This window comes from Meleagris gallopavo, chromosome 11 (assembly GCF_905368555.1).
Source record: "Meleagris gallopavo chromosome 11, MGAL_WU_HG_1.1, whole genome shotgun sequence".
NCBI classification, from domain to species: domain Eukaryota; kingdom Metazoa; phylum Chordata; class Aves; order Galliformes; family Phasianidae; genus Meleagris; species Meleagris gallopavo.
In genome coordinates this window covers 12686657-12699463 of record NC_139414.1, presented here as the reverse complement: position 1 = coordinate 12699463, position 12807 = coordinate 12686657, and the positions used below count along the sequence as shown (strand labels likewise).

The 12807-nt window shown below is 44.5% G+C and overlaps 1 protein-coding gene across 5 annotated transcripts in view; it reads right to left on the bottom strand.

Annotated features, from left to right (window-relative positions):
* Nucleotides 1-238: 238 nt before the first annotated feature.
* The window catches only part of MB21D2 (Mab-21 domain containing 2), an 81791-nt gene continuing 69222 nt past the window's right edge, over nt 239-12807 (bottom strand). For all 5 annotated transcript variants that reach the window (XM_085232424.1, XM_085232427.1, XM_085232425.1 and 2 more), the window contains one exon: nt 239-3929. In XM_085232424.1, coding sequence (XP_085088550.1) covers nt 2665-3929 — 1265 coding nt within the window. In that variant the 3' untranslated portion in view covers nt 239-2664. The remainder of the gene's footprint in view (nt 3930-12807) is intronic.

Genomic DNA, 12807 nt, shown 5'->3' with positions numbered 1-12807 from the left:
GCAACCTGCTTCATCAAGTTGAGCTAGTATGTAGAAAGGAACAAATAAACTAGACTGAGATTCAAAACCAGCCGGAGATTAGAATTCTGCCTTCCTGGAAGACAGACAGCCTAGGATACAAGTTCTCTCAAAAATACATTTGAGCTACTTTCCAGTCTGATAGAAAGCCAAGTTTACACCCCCCAACAAAGACACACACAAACAACTTTTCCTCATAATGCAGGAAGAACAAGATGGATACTTTTCAAAATGTTTTTTAATTAAAACAAAACAAAACAAAAAAAAGGAGCACACACCAGAGCTTAACATGGGCCAGCCAAACTGCTGGTCATCAGGACGTTGAACTGGCATGAGGAAGGCTGACAGCTGCAAAACTCAGGAGCACTGGAGCAGACAGTAGGGCTCTCAGGGGTTCTGCCTACCAGGCTACTGGTGCCTTGTGTGGAGCAGATCTCTCATGTGGCAGTGGGACATTTCATCGTGGAGCTCAGGCTCTTTTCCCAGCAGACAGAAGTCTTAGATTTTGGGGAAAAGACGATTTCAATGAATCCACATTTTCCAAGCATTCCTGGGGAGGATTCCCAGCTGGTCTTCCAGCTTCTGCTGGCAGGTACATGGATTTACATAGAGACTCATCTTTGGCAACAGCCACACTGGTAGGAGCCAGTGACTTCTGCCTCACTGAAGTCAATACACGTCCTTCTCCAGGCCATAACTGCAGCTGCACCAGGGCTCACCATCACTGCCAATTGTGCTTTGAAGTTAAATCCTCATCCACTTCATCTAGCCAACAACTTCAGAGAGCTTCTTCAGGCTCATATAAGTGTGTACCAGTAAATTCAGGTAAATTTGGGCATCTTGACCACAGCAGTGAAACAAAGTATGCCTAAGAGATGGAGGAGCCAAAATTTCGTTTTAAGATATGACTTGAGCAGTATATAGGCATCAAAACCTCCCTGCCATCTGACAAAATAATGCAGTTTCCAAAGCTGCTGGTGTGTTGCTCCACCAGCCTGGTTTCATTACCAGACAGGCTGGGAGAAAGAAGTGACACATTTTTCATACACAATTTTTATCTGTTAGAATTTACTCCTCATTTATATGCTCCTCATTTGTCTGTCATGTATTTTAAAAATACTTCAAGCTGCTCTAATGATCACATTTTAAAACATGCATCAAGTTTGGATCAGAACAGCTTCTCTGGGAAAATCAGTAAGCCCAAATTGCTGATTTAAGGCCTAAATATCAGTCACTGGCCAGCCAGGCACAAAAAAGCCACTCCATCCTTGAACTTGGAATCCTTGGAATTATCATCCTCGATATTATATACTTAGAATTATTTTTGGCTCAGACTAACCCTTGTTACTGTCGCACTACAAGTTTACATACAAACAATTTCTGCAAACAGGAGACCAAAGTAAGATCTCTCATGTCCCACGGTAAGTCAGAAAAGTCCGCGGGAGTCACGGGAATGGTAAATGCCATGAAGGATCAGGCCTAATACATGCATTAGAGAAGCAAGAGAGCTCCTTTGCTCGAGATCTGGCCGATTCACTTTGCACATACCACTTCTTTAGCATTACATCTTTATCTAATGGTAGACTTGTTTCAACAACATGCAATACATATTAATGCAATATGCACTGCAACACACAATACGCATCCAAAGAAATATGCCAATGCAAAACTCTGACTTCTCAAACATCGCAGGGCTAACAAGGAAGTCTTTTACAAAAGACAATCAAGAAATCACCTGAAACCATGAGACCCAAAGGGCCTTGAGCAATCTGCAATACTGGTACCTAATAACAGATGCTAATTCATGAAAGAAACACAAACAGTGGGACTGAGGTAATGGCAGAGATTTCATTAGTGCAATTAACATTTATAATGGTATGTTCTTTAATAGAATTTAAATAAGGCTTTGAATAATTACACACACTAAAACTAACATTCCATAACCTTATTCCGCACGGGAAAGCAGCAGAAACAACCCTCTGGACTAAACAAGGTCCAATTATGAACAATTACATTCAAAAAGTAGATCAAAACAGAAATAACTCTTCCTCCCAAAACCATCGATATCTCTAAAGTCAGCGTTCTCCCCAGGTAGGAAAAGTGTGAAGAACAGATGAACTGGGCTTCAGCCCGCTAGATTTGGCCTCATCAAATTACCAGTAGTGCTTTCCAACCCAAAGTCTCTCTCATTTCTTTAGGGTGATGGAAGCTCATGGAGAAAAAAAATAAAAAGTGAATTTCCTACACAGCAGAAAGTGAGTTCTCCCTTTCAGGGGTCCAACAGTATATAGAAATTCTGGAAGCTTGAAAAAAAATCTGTCTAACACTGGTATGTATGTTTATAGTGTATGTTCTCCTTTAGAAACTACTCACAAATGCAGATGGGTGCCTCAAAAAACAAAACAAAACAAAAACCAACAAAGCAGCATATTAAATTGTAATGTACTATTTCAAAATCTGCACCGTCCTGCAGAACCAGGAATTATAATTTATTCAGATTGTTCTCAACAGATTCAATCTATGCTGGATATGTAAAAAACAAGAGACTAAGTCATCAAGGAAAAAACAACTGAAAAAACCTGCACGCTGTAAGTATTTTAAAATAATGAAACAGAAGAAAAAATCCCCAAAAACATTGACGAAAGCTCAGAAAAATTTATCATCGATTCTGAAGTGGGGCCTTGTGACATCATCTGGGTTAATGAAGACGGAGATGGACTTCCCTGGGTTCTCAGTCACTAGCTGTTGCAACTTTTTGGCTAGTCGGTCATCAGGCTGGTTGGTGTCTCCTCCATCTGACTGTGGGGAGGGGATGCTGGTGGTGCTGCCTCGCCGTTGGAGCTCTAGCGTTAGCCGGTTGGCTGCTTTGACATGTTCAATGGCAGTTCGGAGGTGTTCAGCGGGGTCCGAGCGGACTGAGGACAGCTTCCGTGCGTGCAGCATGACCGTTTCTTCAGAGAGGTGCTCCAGCATGTTGCACTGGGGGATGAAGTAGTTAGGACACATCTTGTTGACCAAGCAGTGCTGGAGATCATCGATGAGACCCAGGAGGAAGTGGGCGGCATAGTCCTCCTGGGCCAAGTAGTTGGCTGGTAGCCTGTCACAAGCCCATAGCATCATGCTCCGCAAGTGATATGGACTAATGGCTTTGGGGCGGGACAGCAATTTGATGATGATAGCTTTGCAGGCTTGATAGGCTTGCATGAGGCTGCTGGAGATGCACTTTTTCAGCTGAACTTCACTTCTGGCAAATGACAGCCTCCATTCATTGTCCTTTTTCCCTTTGTAGGAACACGCAGGCACCAAGTAAAACCCACTTATGACTTCCTCCTCTGTGATCTTTCCATCCCAGAAGTGGTTCTCCATTAGCCAGCTCTGGGCCACGGCTGGCCAGCCTTTGAAGGACACCACAGGAACAATGTCGTACAGCATTCGGCTGCTGCCCACTCCCAAGATGATGGATATGATCGTCCCATTCTTTTCTACCTTCTCCACCTTTGGCATCCCTCGCTGAGGCTTCTTCTGGATCTCAGAGAGGACAATGCTAATGGAGTCATAGAACCAGTCCGCAACTTTTGTTGGAGAGAAGAAGTAATTGGTAGCTCCGTTGATATGGTCCACAATGGTGCAGCAATCCTTCCATTTGCTGATAGTTCCTTCATCAAACAGCCGCAGGCTCAGCCAGGAGTGGCACAGTGCCGAGTGGCGCATGTCCAGCGTGACCGGTTGGTTGCGGTCATGCAGCTTCAGTGCAGGCACCAGCAGGGTGAAGTCCATGTCATAGTCTGTGCCTCGCGCATAAACATTCAGCTCATCAAGATCAATGTCCACTACGCCTTCCCGCACACCACCTGAAAGGAGCAGGTACTCATTGGCTACAGGAAGCTTCTGGTCAAGTTTCTGAACCATGCCTGCAAAAGAGAGAAAGAGAGTCCTTTGATGAGAAGGCAAACAGATTTGGGATAAAGGATCTCAACAGGTCTATAACCCATCCCCTGCCCAGCAGGAAAAAAACAGGCAGGGGTATTTATCACTGTTAGTGCAACGTAAAATGCACACCAGTCCCAGCACCAGCCCAATTTCAGTCCCACCTGACTCAGAGCAGGACTTCCCTGCACTCCTGGGAATGAGTGTGGTCTGTTCTAAACATCACACGGGTGGCAGTGGAAAAAATCAAGTGCCTCCAGCAAAACATAGCAAGGCTACTTTGAGGACTAAGCTTAAATTCAAGTATTCTCTAAGCCAGTATTTTAGCATATGTCCCTAATTTCCATGGTAGACAAACGCTTCAAAAAGAAAAGAGAAATTCACGGAATTAATTGACTCACTGTTCCTATTATCTCTGTCGTATAAGAAAATAGCTGGATGGGTATCAGGGGGCTGGTCTGCATGTGAGTGAACGGGTAGCTACAAAGCATTAGTTCAAGCAGGTCAGACTTTAGAATTCTGTGATTAGCAAGACAATGTGAACAGAGGCACTACGTCCTCTTCTTATGGAGGAATGGAGATTGGTTAAACTATCAGGAAGGATAGAAACCAGCTCTGAAATTAGTTCTTCAAGCTGTGGTGACAGTATCATTCCATAATACATCTGATTAGCTCCCCAGAGTACAGACATGAAGACAGATTTCTATTTTCATCATGAAAACCAGGCACTTTCCCCTCACCCTGCACTGCCCGCACCAGTTGCACAAAGCCAGTTTTTCACTCTGTGCTATATATACCACTGTACTCTGTTCACAGAACAGAAACAGCAGAATAAGGAGAAACTCCACACAGCAGCTGAGACATTACCACGTCATTCAATGTTCAAATTAGGCTTAAAATTGACCTTACATTACAAGGAAATCGAGTTTAGATACACATTAGTGGGAATAACTAGCCAGAAACATAGTGAGGCAAGCTGCCCACCCAACTGTCAGCCCAGAAGGCAGACACATTTCACCACAGTGAAATGCACCCATCCTTGGCAGAGCCGATGAGACCACAAAGAAAGGTCTATTTGTGCAGGGGAATGCACCTTGTGGCAATATTTGAGGTTACTGTGAAATCCTCCATGTGAAAGACCTTGTAAAATATACTCCACCTATTCTATTGTTCACCAGAGCAAGGGACCATGTCCATTTTGCTGCACTGTGCTGGGGTGATTTTCCTGCCAGACAGGTAAGGATGTAACCCATTTAATTTCATGCAGCTCCAGAAGCTTCAAGAGAAGGAAGCCACCCTGGAGGCAGGAACTCCTCCTGCTAAGTCCTGAGCTAATCCCACTTTGTGATCTTGCCACACTCTGCCCCATTCATCATTTAAGGAAGATTACTGTCAATCTCAAAGAGTGACGCAATGTTACCCAGTGAGCAATGTTACCCTAAGGAGCACACAGGCCAAGTAAGCAGCAGTCACTTCTTCCTTGTGCTAAGAATAACAGGATTTTTAAAGGGTACCTAAATTGACATGACTCCTAGAGTCTTCTGGTGACATCACCGACACACTGCCTTTAAATCCTGACCTTGACCCAGTGCAAGTACTGCACCGCTTTGGGCCATAGTCAACCCTTGTAGCCTTGACCTACCAGCACAGGTGGAACATAAAAACAGCCAAGCAATGGCCACAGGAAGTGATCTCATACATCATCAAAATCTCTTCCTGGATGGCTGCAGAGTTTAAATCCAAACCCCTGAGCACAGCCTGTCACAGCATTTCAAGGTCTGCCCCAGGAACATCAGCAACTCTGACAGAGAGTAGAGAAGGAATTTTTGCTAACAGATCACAGCAGCATTGCTGATCCAATTTAGGCTGTGGAGCAAGGAGTTGAGATGAAGTCCCCTTGAGGAAAATATATTTAGAATAAGCATAGAATGTTCTATAAATAGTTGGGACGGCCAAATTCAGGATTCAACAAGGCTTTTGGGGTTTGCAGTATGTTCAGCCTGACTCCATTACTTATAAATCTACTTGATATGTGAAAGGATTTCAAAGAATCGCATTAGCCAGCACTGTATGGCATACACTGACTTGCCACAAAGCTTTCCTCTCAAGTTCCAACAATCCAAGTGAAAGCTGAGAGAATCACATGCACACACAGCAGAAACAGGTATGCAAGTGCAAACACATAGAAAATATGTAGAAAAACATCAAGACTGGTAGGTCAAGTAAGTCCTTAAGATAAGAACATCAGCAGGCCCTTTGGGTTTTCATCTCCCTGTCCCCATGCCAGAAGTTAGAAGGGGTTACAGATAATCTTGTGAATTTTGTAGACACCCAAAGTTGTCTGTAAAGACTGAACCCAATATTTGTAGGATCAAACTTCTTTTTATTTTAGTAGAATTACCCACCTACTCTTGTGGCATCAGAGTAGGTTCACAGACATTTAAGACAACTCTTGCTGCTACCAGGTAAAACATGCAATTTGCAGCCATACCTTTTATGATGCTCTTTTGAAAAGATTGCTCAGCAAGGCTGGCACTTTGCTAAATAAGAAATCTGTGTTCATTTTCTTAGCTGGGTGATTAATTCAAGACCTTTCTAAGAAACAAAACTTGGCATCATAACAAACAACTGAGTAACTATGCATAGAATCACAAGGAAGGCAGGGAATGTGAAAATAAGGAGGAGTAACTGTAGTCCAAGCTTGCTGGTTAGTTTATTAATCAGCCAATTCAGAGTAGTGCAGATGAGCAAATGAGTTCCCTTCATCCTTTTTTCAGAAACAGGATAGTAGGATTTACTTCTATTCCAAACATTGTGATACAAGGGGAAGAAGAAGACGGAGAAGAGATTTTATCTTTACGTTACACCCAGATTTAGGATGCATCTTTGAATGATCTGGGACTCTGATGCATATGTCACAGAGAATAATCTGCTTGTGGAAAAAAAGCCACACAAAGATGCTCTCAATGCACCGCAGAATTTCAGATGAACTGATTTCATAGCTGTTGCAGCACGTTCTGGGATCTACTGCTATTTCATGCCTAGCTCTCTGTAAATAAGAAGGAACAGACCTGTCTTTGGAGAAACTCACCCCAAGAAAAAAAAAAAAATAGGCAAAAACTTTTTTCTAACATATGCATTTCCTTCGTTGGGCTCCCTCTTGATAGCTTCCTTCCTGATGCCTTATATATATGCAATCATTGCTAGTTCAAACAGTACACAGCCTATATCTTCTTCCCTGCCCCCTACATCGCCTGCTCCTCCTGCATAGCCTGCAATGCTCCCCATAAGCTGCAGAGACCACAAGTTAGACAGTCCCTCCTGCAACACATGCACAGGGATGAAGTAGTGTGGGTTTGGCTCAGGTCCAGGGTACAGTCTGTGAAGGACTGAAAGAACTGAGACACTTGGATGCTTTACATACTCAGAATCATACAATAGCTTAGTTTGGAAGAGGACCTTACAGATCACATAGTTCCAACTTCATCATGTGTACATGGACAGAATGCAGGAAAGGAAGAACAGGACAAAATTGATTGCTCCCAGCCTACAGAAGTTGAGATTTTCTCTAGAAATCCAACACCTGAGCTGATTTTTTTTTTTTTTTTTTTTTTAATCATTGATACCTTCTTCTCCCTGTTCATTTTGCAGGTAACTTGATCTCCACAAAGCAAAGTGGATGGATACTCATTTCCTCAATCAATAGCAATGATGTGCTTTGGCCCTAGTCATTGGTTGACCCTGCATTTGAACCTCCCCTCTCCAAGCCATTAGCCTGTGCTCTAGCAGAAGTCTCCTGCTACTTGCAGCCAGCACTGCACAAATCTGCCTATTGTCTTAAGCAGCCTTTTTGGTAATCAGATTGAAAGAAAAAGAAAGCAAGCATCCGACAGCACCTAGGAAGAAACATAGCTACATTCTCCTCATTAAAGAAATCAGCCTAAGTCCCCACTGACATCAAAAAGGCTGTATGTTTAAACTCCTTGGTAGACTGGCCCCAGTGAACTCTCACACAAGAAAGCTCTCCAGAGGAGTTCCAGGGAGCACTCAGTCTCTGAGGATCCAGAAATGCTGGGAATTGCTTTTGATCCAATAAATCTTATTTGCCCTCATTCGATTAGCACTTCAAGCCAGAAGAAGCATAAACCCCTTGTAGGGCAGTTTGCTCTTTGGAACTATATGCCCCAACTCCAGAGTGTTTTCCAAGATGTGTAGAAATATGTCGCTGGGAAATAAGCCATGCTTTATGAGAAAGCAGAGTGAGCATCCCCAGGTAAGCAGGGAGCTCAGGAAGGTGGAGATAGCACTCATTCCTCCCATTATGATGTCCATAAAACACTATGCTGGGTGCCTGCTCCCTTGGCATATGGGATTTGTCCTTCTACAGAGAGGACTAGAGATCCCCCGCATACACCACATTGCCTCCCTTCTTTCTCCTGGTAATCTGTCCAAAAGACCCAGCAGAATCAGGCCTCATCCCTCCCTGTTCTACGCAGCTGCGTGGTTAACCTTGGGCATGCCTCATTTTTCTGTATAAAATCACTGCCTTCCCTAGACCCAAAAGCTAAGGAAGTTTGACCCCCTGGATGCTCAGAAAGTTTTTGGGAATGCTCAGACAGCACTAAATGCACATCAGGTATTATTAGAAGAGAACTAATTTGTAAATCTGAGATAAATCTCAGGATAACTTCACTTCGGCCAGGCAGTTCTTAGCCCTAGCTGCTGAAAGAAATACCAAGACACCCCAGGCTGGTTGAAAACTAAAAGCTTTTGTCATTTTTAGTAAATACACTAGTTAGGCACTCTGCGGCTTCTTGACAATTCTGCTGCAAACAGCAGATCCTGCAGAAAAGGAATGTTGTTCAAAGGAAAGCTCCCTGCAGAGATCCCCCAGCTATGCCCGAGTGACGTGTGTTGAATCTTAGGGGCTTCTTTAAGACAGGAACTGGAGGCCGGCTGGGTTGCACTGATTCTTCTTGCTAATTGCAAATCTATTTATGAGCAGCACAAGTTTTTGTTACACAGAACTGAAAGAGTCAGCCCTTTAGGAGAGCCTTCAGTTACAAAGCACATTTTGAAAGGACTGTCGGTGGAAGCAGACAGAGGGTGGGAGGGGAGTGGGGAGACCGAGCCGTGTGATGCCAGTTTAGTCAAACACGGGGGATAAGCAAAGGAAACTGCTCTTTGCAGACTGATATGCCAGTGTCCTACTGATTCTGCTCCTTTTAGAAATCTTGTGATATGGTGACAGAACACACTGCAGGGGCCAAGCACCCTCTTGTAAAAGAAATCAGCTTTTTTTTCTCCAGAGTGTCCTTTAAAAGCAATCTTAAAAATAGCGTCCCAGTTCTTTTCCAGCACCCACGTGCTGTTGTGGAAGCCACCCAGCCAGCTGAAATCCCGTATGCCAATGCAGATAGATGCAAAATGCACTGTCACAAACATCCAAACCCACCCTTGCACCAAAACCAGAAGCTAGACAGCTCCTGGAGCTGGATCTGGTATTTTCAGAGGAAGCCCCTAAATCTCTGTGCAACTCTGCTTTGGATACTGCAGAGTTTAAAAGTCTATAAAATGATGTCAGGTTTCCAGCCTGCCAGTCTGCTTATTCAGTGGTCTTACCACAGGTTAACATTGACCTGTGATCAAAGTGTTTCCAAGCTGAAAACCCAGCAAATAATTAAACTGCAAGTTAAAGAGGTGCTTTAGGGTCTGAAGAATATGAGTGACAAAGTTTGGGAGCAGTTGACAAAGAAAAGGAAGAAAGAACAGGATGGACTTGGATTTTCCCGAGGCAGAGGAAGCACTGGCACCTTTAGCACCCTGACGGACTTGCCTGCTAGGGATGTCTCTCACTGCATTCAATATCATTTGTGCTTTTGGTACAGTCAGTGCCTTGCAGCACTGCGTTTCACAAAGTACGTTGTGTCAAAATGTATTTCCTTTTGTTGGCTTGGTAGGAAATGGAGAAACTGACCTAACCACAGCACCTTCCACAGTTCACTCATGATTTTACAAGGCTGAGTCAATCAGTTTTCTCCACATCAAAAATGACAGCTTACTCACACTTCAAAAACCAATTGTCTTTGTCAGCACCTGAGAGAGATCAGGTATTGCTACACCCTATGTGAAATGAGGTGGAGCACCACACACTATATGGAGAGGCATCTTCTCAGTGCATGTCTTCACAGTCCTCTGGGCACCCTGGCAGTCCTAGTTGCTACAGCAGCCACACTCCACCACCAGTTTGTTCAACACAGTGGAGCAGTTCTCCCCAACATTCAGTTTCCCTGCAGGATATTCCACCCAAAGAAGCCAACACTGACCCACCACTTTACAGAGAGCATTGCTGATACTGGGAAACAACAGAGCAAGTAGGACAGGAGAAGGCTATGGAGAGAAGAGTCCTCAGCTCTCCCTGATCCACTGAGTCAGCTCCAGCTGCCAGCTGATAACACGTGGCTCTGGCCATCAGCAGGGCCCTCCCTCCCTAACCTGGTGTGCAAACCACTCAGAGCAACATGCGTACAGGTCGAGCAGAACTTGTCTCCAAGGTTGCAAAAGCACTTTAGGTTCCTCTGGGATGCTTTTCTTAGTTGCTGTCTGGTATTTGATTGCCTGTCCTGAGCAGGCTAAGTTTCTACAACACTTTACATGCTGGCTATGCCCAGAGAAATGCCATCACACCCTCATGTCCTGTAAATAACGCAAGAGCCTCCACCATGGCAAGGATCTCTTAACAGCACAGCCAGTCCAGAAAGCCCAGAAGCTGGGAAAAACTGGAGCAAAAGTGGGAAGCTGATGACAATCAAAGCAAACTCTTCAGACACCACCTCCTGTCAGGGCTGCTTCAGCCAGGTGTCTCTGACCAGCTCAGTGGAGTGGGATCCCATTCACCAATCCCTCCAGTTTTAGGAGACTGTTTCCTCAGTACAAACATTCGTGAAGGCAGCTCACACTATACCAATGAGATCCTTAAATATCATCTTCTTCAGGCATTTTTTGCAAGGAAAACAGAAGAAAGGCAGCTCGCTTTCCAAATTCAAACCAAAGATTCTTATACTTTTGTTGTTCCACTTAGATTTCTCCTGAAAATGCAAGGAAAATAAATGCTGTTTATGCTCCCCACATTACTCCAGTAGAAAGCCTCAAGAAAAAACACTGTATATATGGTATATTTTTTCCTAGAAGAGCTGTTGTTTCTCTCAAAATTAAACCATATTCTTTATTCTCCTACGCAGTTTATCATTTTAATTTTAATCCACAAATTCCCTAATGTATCTGTAGCAGTAACAAAAAATGTTACAAAGCTTTGTTCACAGTGCTGATAAAGAAGTTAGCCTCAGAAGTAAAGTACGTGGAGAACGCTGACCTTTCACTTGAAATCAGTAGCTAGAGATCTCACCTATATTTTACAGTATCTCACATATATTTCACAAATGCTACTGTGAAAATACTTTGTAAAATTCCCCCATGGAAGTACCACGGGGTTTGCTACCCTTTGCATGAAAACACTTCCCAGCAAACACAACAGGAATGAATACTGCCTGCATCCTTCCCATCCTGCTACACAGAAAGCAACAACTAATGCTGTCCTTGCAGGCTTCCCACTGGCAGCTGGCCCCCCGGCCCACAATTAATGGACAAACAAAGGAGATTATAGACCTCTTAAATTTGCTAACACAGTCAATAGAATTAATTGCACAAGGCTGAAGCAGAAACACAAGGGTGCAAGCTGGCTCTTTAACAAGGATCCTTGTCCCTGGAGTCAGACAAAGCTGCTGCACAGCTGATGCCTACAGAACATCTGAGCACAATCCTACTTATTTGTTTCTGGTTGCATCCTGGGAAGGGTTTGGCAGACGGAACGTCATATCTCTTTGCAGCCCTGTGAAGCAGCACAGAGGAAGGACCTGCTTCCCCTTGCAGACCCGAGGCCCCAGGAAGCTTTCCTACCTCCCCACACATTGCTCTGCATTCCCTGGCTCACAGAACAACCCACCAGGAGGCGTGCTGCCATCAGGCAGAACAAAAACTCCTAGGTTTGCTTCTCTACCAGGGGCAGATCTCTCATCGAATAGGCCCTGGGGCATCTCTATGCTAAGCCCTGACATCAGCCAACCTTTCCCTACAGGCATAGTCCAGAAGGCGGCCAAAGCGTTGATCCCCAAAGGGGCAATGTTTGCTTGTGCTCAGGCATTCTCTGCCTACAGATGAGGCACCATGAGAAGAACCCTGTAACGTACAATTGGTAAACCACCGTTTTCCCTACCCACATTATACTGAGTGCTCTGAAAGTAAGCAAAAAACTATCCAGCAGAGCTTTGTGTTTCAAGAAGAAACGCTGTTTTGCCCCTTCTCAGAAAGACGGCTTTGAAATCCTGATGCCAATAAACATCTTCCTTTCCCAAGCTTCATACATCCTGCTCTACATCTAGCTCTTGAAACAGTAACATTGAGGTTCAAACCCCATTTCGAACTTCACTGCTAGTTCCCCAGCCACTTTAGAAAACATTCCCCGTTGATAATGACACGTTCATTCTTCCATGAACGAAATCCCCAGAGCAGGGAAAAAATCCGGCAAGCCGGTGCGTGCAGTCATCGCTGCGGTCAGCAGATGGCAGAAACGCACCAGCGAGGCGAGCTGTGCGTTAGGAGCAGAGAAAAAGGACCGCCGAATAACAAAAGGCGGCGGAGTTTTCACACTGCTGTTCGGGCAAGGGATGAAATCACGTTCAGGCAGACAGACATCTCCCCCTGCCACCTGCCGGGGTTTATAGCGAAGAGAAAGGCAGCTCTGACGCAATTATCGCTACATGGGAGAGGATGAGACCTATAGCATCAGGCTATCTCCTATCACAA